The sequence below is a fragment of the Labrus bergylta genome, chromosome 7, assembly GCF_963930695.1.
Source record: "Labrus bergylta chromosome 7, fLabBer1.1, whole genome shotgun sequence".
Lineage (NCBI taxonomy): Eukaryota > Metazoa > Chordata > Actinopteri > Labriformes > Labridae > Labrus > Labrus bergylta.
Window position 1 is genome coordinate 15,907,510 of NC_089201.1, and position 11,356 is coordinate 15,918,865.

At 41.1% G+C, this 11,356-nt stretch overlaps 1 protein-coding gene across 1 annotated transcript; it reads right to left on the reverse strand.

Annotated features, from left to right (window-relative positions):
• Nucleotides 1-216: 216 nt before the first annotated feature.
• Nucleotides 217-10,934, reverse strand: alkbh3 (alkB homolog 3, alpha-ketoglutarate dependent dioxygenase). The gene is made up of 10 exons (XM_020636439.3): nt 10,824-10,934; nt 9,534-9,602; nt 9,251-9,360; nt 9,105-9,139; nt 8,896-8,943; nt 8,398-8,501; nt 5,192-5,280; nt 4,833-5,042; nt 4,150-4,248; nt 217-1,363 (listed from the first exon to the last, which is right to left on the reverse strand). Exons 2-10 carry the CDS (start codon nt 9,595-9,597, stop codon nt 1,238-1,240), a joined length of 885 nt encoding a protein of 294 aa, XP_020492095.1. The 5' UTR covers nt 9,598-9,602; nt 10,824-10,934; the 3' UTR covers nt 217-1,237.
• Between the last annotated feature and the right edge of the window lie 422 nt (nt 10,935-11,356).

Sequence of the window (11,356 nt, forward strand, 5' to 3'; positions counted from 1 at the left end):
GTGCTCTCGGTATTTGGTAAACACGATGTACCTTTGTGGCATCATGTTGTCATGACAAACATCCTTGCACACGACGGTGTTTACAGTTTAAGTTGCCTATCAATAAAGAATGTTTACCCCCAAGGATATCAAAGCTCAAAATGACAAGAATAAATATACACTGTATCAATCACCTAATGCTTATCATGCATCGCAGCAACAAAGGACACAATAGAAGAGAATTCAAAAACGTTTATTTTATTTTATTTCAAAACCACAGCGATCAAAAACACAACTTTCTTCTCTTTAGGGCAGAATGTCCCTTCATGTGGGCCTTTGAGGTTACGTTTATCTCCCCCCTGCTCTCCTCAATGTATGCAGTTTCAGATGCAAAGATGACATTGGAAAAGTACAAAAGTCCTTTAAACAGTAGGCATGCAAGTACCAGGAAATTTGCCTCATGAAGCATTTTACTCTTCCTTTCTTTTGATTATCGATCGTATACACAGAATCTATCTTTAAACTGTGGTTTGAAAATACTTGAATTTCTTCCTTTTTTTTTTTCTCTGGGCCCCTCGTGCCCCCACTGGAGAATGAGGAGAGTGAACAGAGCTGGAAACCAGGGCAGGAGAGAGTGGGAAAGACGGGACAGATTTGTAACCGAAACCTGGGCCGCCTGCCCCCGAGGACCACAGACTCCCCACACACGGGGAGGCTCATTACCCATGAGCTGTAATTGGCTTAATTAGCCTTTTTAGCAGCTCCTTAACTTTTAATAGCACATGTTTTTTTCTCCAAAAGCTCCCAAAGAGAAACAAGGCGGGGAATCATTTAAGGTCACATCAACAGTGAGCCTGTGTACAGAAACACACTTCTCATGACCAGCTGTTTGGGTCAAAGTACAAGTTTGAAACACTAACATGCTTTTTTTTTTTTTTTTTTTTAATGAACATAAATAACTATCTGTTTTAAATGAACAAATACATTTAAAGTATGTAGTAAACACTTTTAAAGTCTTCAGGGTCTTATTTGGACTCTTTATATCTGTCGTCTCTCTGTATTATGTCCGTCTGTTTGTGCAACAGGTGAATACAGGTGCAGCTGAAAGTCAAACCGTCCCTGTGTGATCTCCACAGTCACACAACTCCTTTCAGAAAAGCTGATGTCGGCCCTTATCAGGTTCAGTCCCACTTAAACTCAAACTCCCCTGAATCAAACGTCGTTGTGTCTAAAGTACCTGCCTCTCAGGGGGGGGAGTTTATGACTGCTTGGCTGTGAATCTCAGCTTGGTCCCTGCCCTGTGGCCCTCCGGCTCCGGGTAAATGGTTCTGAAGGTCAGGTTAATGCGAGGTCCTCGGTCATGGTACTCTTTAGCCACTTGATGCTGGTGGAGACAGAGACGCACAAACATTTGTATTTTTATATTTTCAATTCAATTCAAACCCTTTACTTTAACTCGACAGACACTGAGGTTTCCCTCATTTACAGTGACGTCGAGCTCACAGCATGAAAGCGGGGACGCAAATAACAGCGGGTAGAAAAGAAAAAAAATATAATACGAATAAAAAGCAAGAAAGAAAGAATCACAACAACAACAAAGGACATGAATGCAGAGTAAACACTAAACTTTATCATCATACATATTTTACAACTCACAAAGGCCAACGACAAACTCACAGTATAAACTCTGTCTTCTGTGACGTGCTTTGAGTGTGAGTTAGAGCACGCAAGAGGTAGAGAACGAGCAGGGAGACAGGGAGGCGCCTGATTGGTTCATCAGATTGGTACCTCGTGGCAGACATTGGTGGAAGTTTTTACAGGCTTACAAACTGCTACAGATGACGGATTTTCTTTGTTCCTTTTTCAGAGAACATGAGTTATTCATTTCTGTCAGGACCTAAAGACAATCTCAACCAAAGTCAGAAAAAGTGGATCTGGAGAAAGTTATCAACCCTGCCTTTAAAATGAGCAGCTTAAAAGACACACAAACACACACTCCTTCTTCCCCTACATCTCAGGAGGAGGGGAAAGGTTTGTTTTCTCCACGTCATTGCCAAAAGAAAGACTGGAACATGCAGAAAGAAAACACCTTTATCCCTTTTCAAAACAAATGAAGTGCTTCAGCAGGGTGCACAGGCTTAGTTAAATATCTAGCACTCGCTTACAAAGTTTTCCATTTGAGCCAAAAGGTTTCATTAGGCAGACGAGGAGAGAAAATTAATGGACACTGTGATCTTTCTCTGGCAGGATCTTTAAGAGGGAGATGAAACCTTTGTTCAGATACTCGGGGAGGCGTCACCATAAAACACATGTGACCTTCTTTTTTTTTTTTTATCCTTTAAAGCTTGAACTCCTCCAGCAGTCTCTGAAATTCTCCCATCACTTCACTATCATCCAGGTCTACACTCCCTCCCTCCCGCCCTCTGCTCTGCCAATGAAAGGCATCTGATCCAACCTTCACAACAGGGCCCTAAGTATCTAACTAGACTCTTCCTCTCTGTCGCCCCCTGGTGGTGGAAGGAAAGTACCAAACTCCATTCAATCTGCAGAGTCCCTTTAAGAGAAAGCTAAATACCCAGCTCTTTCATGAACACTTACGTACTTGATATTATTGATGACGATAATGATGATAATGATGACGATGGCTTTGTTTGAAATTGACGATGGCGATATTTAGGATGGTTTTGAGGCTGATTAGAGCTCTCAAGAACAGCTGTCAATGTTGTGCTTTGCCTATCAGCACCCTTTGTTTCCGGTCGGACTTAAGAGCTTTAATAGGGATTGATTCACTCTTGGAGCCAGCCTCAAGTGGCCACTTAAGGAAATGCGTTTTTTTTTGTCATTTCAGTGCAGGCCAACTTTCTCAGCCATGGAGGTTTAACTTTGCAAAAATCCCATACCAGCTTTCCTCCCAATTGTAAATGCCTGCAGACATGAACTCTTCCAAAGGCTTAAAGGGTTTACTTACAGTGACATTAAAACTATTGTGAAAGCACATAAACTCACCGCTGAGTGCAACAAAAACGGCTTCCATCAGAAAGCAGCTACACACTCACACTCCAGGCCTCTCATCCTCTTTCATGCACTCGTATAAACCTGTCCTCTGTCTCCATTGTCAAGCAAATCACTCTCATTATGCTGAAGCTCTGCTGTTCTCTCTCCAGCCCAGTCGGTCGCACGCATGCACAGATCAGGGCAGGTGAGTGAGGTCTTCATGTGACCTTATCCAGGTTGAGGTTTCCAGAGCACGCCTATTTACTCTGATTATTCAAGGTGGCATGAGGTACCTGACTGTGGTTTCTGTTGCCATGAAAGTTTAGCTCAAAGTCTATTTCAATATATTATCTGTTAATATTTAGTTGTTATTATTGAACATCTTTTTCTTTTCTTTGGTGGTACATTTGTCAATGGCAGATACAAATAATTTTACGGTGCATATGAGATGAGCTTTAAAGTAGTAACATTCATTTTGCATTTCAACTGGATTACTCTGTTTTTTACAGGGATAAAGTGCAGATGTTTTTGAAAATGACAGAAGCAAGGATTCTTCAAAGGCGACATCCTCCAGTGTTGAAATATGAAGCCAATTAGGAAGTGTGCCTCAGCTCCAGCCCTTTGCCTGTTTCTTGGTTAGTTTCAGACAGCATTTCCAAAATGCAGACCGCCATCATTGGGCTTAAAATCTCTGCTTCAGAAACCAAGGGGTGGGGAGCACCAGTGGCCTAGCGGATATGTTGCGTGCCCTATGTGCAGAGGCAGCAACTGTGGGTTCGACTCCGACCTCAGCTGCATGTCATCCCCTACTCTGTCCTCCCGACATTTCCTGTCTCTCCTCAGCTGTCCTGTCCAATAAAGGCTAAAAGGCCCAAGAAATAAAAGAAACCAAGGGGTGCAGACACTGAGATGCGTCCATGTTTTAGTCATCCATGTTTTAGGGAGTTGGTTTGGTATCAACAGAGGAAACCTGAGGTAGCTTATGCAAGTCAAGACGATCACACAAAAAAAGCAAAAGGAAGAAGACATCGATCTACAGTAAAAACATGAAAAATAAACAAAACAAAAATACAAGCAGACTTTAAATCCACCTGAACCTGAATCCTCATCAATCACGTATCATGTTTATTATTCTTTCAGCCTAGTGGGTCATTTCATTCGATTGGAGGAACTTACCTGCCAGTCGTCCTGTGTCGCTCCTGACATCAGCAGAAGTGTCCCGTGACTCAGAGGAACCCGGATACGCTCCACATACGTGTAGTCACCATTTTCCTCCTAACAAAAACAAAATGAAGAGAATGTCCAGCTGTCCCACACCAGAAACACACTCACATACACATTCGGTACAATGTATACAACATGTATAAACACGCTTTTTGAGAGAACCACTCATTTAAACCCATGATCTATTAAATGTAGAGGTCCAAATGTTCTGCTGAGTCTAAACACAACACCTGACTTAAGCCTTCACTCTATGTCCAGTGTTCCTCTTCTTCACCTTGTAGCTATTCTGATTTTCTGATCAGGATTTTCAGCTCAGTTCTGCTTTATTAAATAGAAGTAGGAGATGAACGGTTGAACCTGGAGTAAAGTGTAACTGTCAAACGAGCTCGTGAGAAACAGCAAAGGTTGCTTATAGATTATAGAGTGTCTGCAGGTTTAAGAAGCCCAACACTTTGTGAGACTACTTTAATAAAACTGAGAGCGGAATTTATGGTCGATGTTAAGCAAAACAAAAATAAAACTTTCTTTATCACCATTAGATTAAAAACAAGTTTGAATCACTGCTTCTACTTTTACCAAAATCTCTCAAAAGTCGTTTTTGGGGACTATTTTTGCTTTATTGGATCTCTTCTCACCGGTGGAGGCTGCTTGCGGAGGCTGAACACTCTGATGTCGCCCAGACTGAGCGAGGCGATGGTGGGCTTGTCACCCAAAGAGGCCTCGTCGTCACTGTGCCAGCCGATGCTGTCATGTCCGTCTCGGTAAAGGTTACACAGCAGGGAGTTAAAGCTGCACCCGCTCGCCTGCTCCACCACACCGCAAAGGGTTAACAGCAAAGGATGCCACTAAAAAAAAAAAAAGGGAAAGTAACTTAAGGTGATAAATAAGGAGAGTAACTGTCAACAAAACAAAAAAGAACAAATCAAGAAAAACTAAGAATAAAAAGAAAAACACAGAAAGTGAAAGACCATAATGTTTACAGAGATGATCTAACCTCTGAGTTTGGAGCCATAGTGGAGCGAGCATACGTATAAGGCAACTCTCCGTACCAGCAGGTCATTCTGGGCTCGTCGTACGCCTCACCTGCACCAACGCACACAAACAAATAAATACAGCTTTACCTCAAAAGAAACAATTTAGACCATTATTAGAACATATTTCAGCCTATCTGTACAACTAGGTCCATTCAAAGTGCATTTAGATATTTTTCTAGTACAGACACATTGAATAGTTCTCAGGCAGAACGTAGATTTGATATCCAGTTTTAGAGCTGATATTTGAAAATTAACAAAGTGGTGATTAACGTTCTTATGGATGAAAAACAAAAGCTTTGTGGTTTTGCATGTTGACATTATTTAGTCAAAGGGCTCCTTGTCTCAGCGCATAAAGTCCACTCTGACCCCAAGACTCAGGAGAAAGAGCAAAGGGCAGTGGGATTTTCTCGCCAAGGAAAGATTCTTTGCATTTCCACTCCTGAAATAACCCAAAGCAGCTGAACCTAACCATTAAAGGTCACATATTATGCAAATTAACTTCACCATGTTTTTCTAACTCTAATATGTGTCTCTAGTCTGTCAACAAACCCCCCAATCATGAGAAAAGTCCATCCTCTCCGTCTTCTGCCTGCTCCACTTTTCAGAAAATGTGTGCTCAAACAGGCCGTTTGGAGATTTTCCCTTCATGACATCACAAAGAGCAGTAGCCCCTCCCCCAGGTGGGTGACACTCCCACAGCTAGGTGTTTCTTCTGCCCTCTGAGTCTGCCATCTCACCGTAAACAATGGAGCATGGAGCGAGAAAACCCGAGTACACCCAAGCTCTTCCAGAGAGGGGGCGTGGTCAGACACAGCTCATTTACATTTAAAGCTACAGACACAGAAACTGCTTTGATAATTGCTAAAACCCCTCATCTCAGTTGTCTTACTTATAATTGTAATATTCCCAAGAGTTGCGTTTGGCTGATTTTATGTGTTTGTGGAAGGGATCTTTTTAACAAAAAGTAGTTTTTTCTATATCTATGTACATCTCTGCGCCTTTAGAGCAGACTGCTTTTGCTTAAGGTTTGACGAGACGTTCTCATTTCACCTCAAAACTTACTGAACTGTAGTCTCTTTTTTTTCTTTCAGATAAAGGGAAAAAAATTATGGATGATCATCTGCATTTTGCCGCAGTAATTGGGTCACAACAGTTTTAACTTCAAAAGAGAAGAAAAGATGTAGTGTGTTTTTAAATGACCTCTTTTGTGTTGAATGATCACGAGTGTATGTAGAGGATGAAAGCCCACAATTATTCACGTATTCCTCTCAATACATATTGCGGTGATTATCTGCTACGTCACATGAATCTTTTTGTAGCTGTGGTAAGGCAAGGTAAACATCTCAATTAAAAAATTTCTGTCTGTTATTCTCCATAAACCGTAAATATTAAAAGATGAAGCCTGCGTAACGTCACCCATCTGTTCCTGCAGGGGGCTCTGGAGGCTCATCAGCAGCAGCCGCCATGTCGGAAATCCTGTCTCAGTCTAACTTTCAGTCAACCTGCGACAGGCTGAGAGCTGGAGCTGAGGCGGGTTTTAAGCCTCCTGACAAACTGTTACATGGCGCTCACCTGTCAATCATGTCAGCTACACTCCTCACTCTGGATAAGACGTGACATTCATAAAATCAAAACAGATGTGTAAAAGAAAAAGTCATCCCCCTACAATGTGAGCCAGTGATGACAATAACTAATCAGACCTATTTAGTTTTTTGTACCAGGCTGTAAACATGTTTATTTATGCTGTAAAAACGGCTTTTTTGAATGTGGTGTGAATTTGACTACCAGCCTCAAGCGGACCCTCGATGAACTGCAGGATTTTACACTCCAGCCTTGGTTTGATTTTTTAAACCACAGAGGTTGCCGCTTGGTTATTCTCTGTGGTTTTTGGTGTTTATCTGGGAAACAACCAGCTCCCTTTCAAGAAGCGATTCTCTGGCATCTGGCCGGCCAAAACAAACTGCTCAAGCAGCCCTGGCTTTTTATGGTATTAAATTATTTTAGGGACTCTGGGAGTTATTATTTCAAATATGTGTGGTCATGGATCAAACATTGCACTCTGTCAGTAAAGATCTGCTATCAGAGGAAAATCTAAACAAATTCTTGACAGGATTAAATTTGGGAGACCTGAGTAATGGTCGGAAAAACTGAGTCACCAGGGTTTAAAAGAAGTCAGAAAGGATGTAGGAGAGGTGACTGGTGACAAGGTCCCCCCTCCCAGTCCTTCCTCTATAACCCAAACATCACATGGACTTTGTTGACAAAGTCTGAGCAGTGATGGATTGAGATTACACAACCTGCAGCTGTGAACTATGGCTGGAATCATCTTGCTCACTTGTCTTTTATGATGCTATTCTTCTGCCACGGAGCTATCGCAGAGTAACACACGAGATGGACGAGAGCCAGCTGACAGAGGGGCGGCTTCTGAGAGGCCGAGTCTGACTGCAGCTCAACAGGCTCACTGTATGAAGTCCGGGTACAATGTGACTTATTCTTTCCTTTCACAGGAACTTTTTACTCTGTCTTAGTCTTAGCAAAAAACCTGCAGCCATGCTCTTCTTGCTAGAATTACTCTGCTTTCTATCTACTTGAGGTGAACACATTGGTTGTGTATCACTGATTCTGTGTTTATGAAACCCAGATGTGCACTTAAAATGTCCAAACACATTCTTTGATCCAAATAACAAATTCAGAGTGTTTCGCAGCTGTGGTCGAGGTGTTGACTCTCCAACAACTTTCTTTACATGTACAATGAACCGGTCCCAGAGATGAGGACAAGAAGAAGTAATACTCTTCACAGTACCAAAAACTAAAATGACCCATCAGCAGAATGATGTCATCACAGCAGAATAATATTTCATGTATTCAATATGCCTTTAACCTTCTTTTCTGACCTTATTTCTTTCTGCTTACAGTTCAATGATAAGATTGAATAAACAGCCTGAGACTGGACGTCCTTGTTTAGCTCCCTGATGTAAAATGAAAGAATCTGAAATGTCATTATGGGTTTGTAGACAAGCTACTTGCTTTCAGTAAATGATCTCGATCCAAACCTTAGAAAAAGCAGCTGCAGTGGGGAAACCCATTTCAACCTGCAGTGTGCATCACTGGATCACATTTAGCTCCTTATATTCTGCTTACTCTTACAGCCCTGGCTGGTACCCACCCTGTCTGAAGTTGGTCTTCTGGGACCAAGGAAGCTCTGCTAGCAGCTTACTGAACATCCAGTCTGCCTCGTCTGGGGAGAGAAACCCGGGAAGCAGCCGCAGCCTGGACGGAGAGAAAGACAAAATACACACTTACACCGACTAAGTAACCCAAAAAGTAAGGTGTGGGGTATGTAGCTGATGTTCAAAAGAGTCTGGAGGTAGGCACCCCAGACATCTAAAAATCTAAAACCACAATGGTTAAACATCTCTGTCTTATTATCTCTATACTTCTTATGAAAAACAAAAGTGAGGTAGGACTCGGAGGCATGACATTTAGTCTTCGCTACATACATATTGCTGATGCAATGACTGCCATCTAGTGGACTTTAAATGCAATCACAGATGAGTCAATAAATACATATTTGGTACTGTCACAGAAATGTTTTGTAGTCCCCTTTGTAATTTACTAGTTTTATATACACATACTTCAAATGGAGGGTTTAGATTCTACTCACCTGGACATTCCTGATGGTCCGCAGCTAATCTCATAATCACCTGCATTTCTGTCAAGAGCCAAATTGAGTTCATTAGTAGACCTGGTATTTGGCCAAATAAGAACCAAAAACATCACGAGATAGTGGACTGATAATCATTTTTAAACAGATGTCACATTAAATTAAACTCTAGAGAGGTCTATCATGCGAGAATGCAAAGTTTAACTTACTCTATCAACTTTTCAGGTGGAGCCTCTCTGAGTTGCTGAAAAGAAAAAAAACAAATGTCACAGCAGAGAAAAAGGAGGCAAGCGTTTCATTCTAAAACTGTGTGTGTGTGTGTGTGTGTGTGTGTGTGTGTGTGTGTGTCGTTTACTTTGGCGGGCTGGTGGTACTCAAATGTCTGAGGCGTTTTCTGTGGCCCACATCCCCAAGAAGTAGGAGCAGTGTGGACACTTTTAGGTTGTTGGTTGTTTTGGACTGAACCTGTAAAAAACAAACACTTTTTAAAATGTATCAAACAGGGCGCTTTGGGTACAGACTGTGCTGTAATGTATTGTGTAAAACAACTAATAATGGGCCAAGTCTTTGGGGAGCAGCGAGTAGGGAGAGGGATTCTTGACCAACAATTCACTGACTCATAACGACTCTTAAATCACCTTTTGGTCCTGAGTGTTTGGCCCAGGAGCCCTGGACTCTGGCACGCTGGCGCTTATCTGACATCACATCTAGGGGGAAAAACAGAAGAAGTCAGCTTTCATCATCCAAAAAGACGACTAATCACTGCATTAAAACTTCCTAATCTTTAAAATCAGACAGAAGCATGAGCGTGATCATGTATCATATCCTGATTGGTTGTAAGGTATCCTGATTCAAATTGTGATCTTGATACTGCTGTGGCTCAGCTGGAAGGTCGAGGGTTCGATCCCCGGTTCCTGCAGCCACATGTCGTATGTGTCCTAGGGCAAAACACTAGGGATGTAACAATTCACTCAACTCATGATACAATACGATTCTCTCACGATTTATTTTACAAAATGAGACTGTAGACAAATGATGACTGTTAAAGATTCCTTTAGGGGAGGTGATTGGAGCTTCTCATTGGGCTGTAGATTAAATGCTGCATCTTGTTGGTTGTGTTATTTTTGTAGTGCCCCGTCTTCTTAAAATATTTGCACACAGTTTTTGTCTCGTCTGTTATCTTCTCACCTCTTTCATTTTCTGTCTTGGGGAAGCCAAAATGCTTCCACACCTCCGATTTGAAAGACGGTGGTGCGTCCTCAATTTCAAAATCTTGCTCTGCAGCTGCTCACTATATTATTGCGATTCATTTTTCAGAGTACCGATGTGAATCTTGACACCTTTGAATCCATTTATCACGATTTTACGATTCATCCTTACATCCCTACAAGACACTTAACCCCCAGGTTGCTCCCACTGCTTCGTCAGCGTCGTATGAAGGTGTATGAATGGGTGTGTTACATCTCATGGACACTTTTTTTTTTGTTGCGATCAAATATGTATTGGATATTTTTCAATATGGGGAGGTGTCAAAAGAATAAGATGAGTTCCATTAAAAAGAACAAGGCAAACATTGTGAAACTGTTGCACCATAGTGTGAGTTCAGTGTCTGGTCTATTTATTATTCTGAGATAAAAACATTAAACATTAAAGTACATGAGTGATACCTCATTTGAATATGACATGTTGAATAACCTTTTAAGAAAACTCGTCTCTGCTTTAGTTGGTTATAATTTCTCATGTTAACACCATGTGTACAAAGTGTATTTGTAGTTCTTTAGGTAACACTCGGCTAACTAAAGCTACATAGATAACTAGCGCGATGCTAAGTTAGCTTCTCCTCCAAACATTACTTCAATAAACAGATTCTGTAGATTCAAAACAAACATTAGGTGATTAAAGTGTGATTAGATGTTTAAATGACTTACATAAACGGTGGCTAAACCGTAACACTACAGCGAGAAGAAGATACCGCAACACAAGTTAGGACCACTGTGACCTGACAGCCATGGAAAGTGTGTTACAGAAAAATAAATCCGACCCGGAACTGATATGTAAACATTGGTTCCGCGTAGGATAAATAATGACGTTACAGCACAAATATAAATATAAATCAATATAATATTATAAAGATTAAAAAAAAAAAGAAGACATTTAACACACTAACTATTTCCTGTGTTGGAAAGTAAGGTAATCAGAAACATTTCCCTCAATCTGTGTCATTCGTCTTCAGAATTTCAGAAGAATTTATCAGGATATGATTTTTGACCCTTTATCTGGGGCCTGAAGCATCGCTCAATCATCATCTCAGCACCCCTGAAATAAATTTGTATGCAGAATATATAATTATATAAGCTAGTTAAACTGTCACCTCGTACTTTGGAAAAAGACATAAACCATACATAATACTTCTGCTTTTGATACTCTAAGTACATTTTCCTTATAAATAAATATTCACATT

Excerpts from the sequence above, each read along its gene's own strand:
- alkbh3 (XM_020636439.3), bottom strand. The coding sequence starts at position 9,597 with ATGTCAGATAAGCGCCAGCGTGCCAGAGTCCAGGGCTCCTGGGCCAAA. Across the intron at positions 9,140-9,250 it reads AGTACCACCAGCCCGCCAAA|CAACTCAGAGAGGCTCCACC; the intron begins GTAAACGACACA and ends TTTTCTTTTCAG. Across the intron at positions 8,944-9,104 it reads CCACCTGAAAAGTTGATAGA|AAATGCAGGTGATTATGAGA; the intron begins GTAAGTTAAACT and ends GGCTCTTGACAG.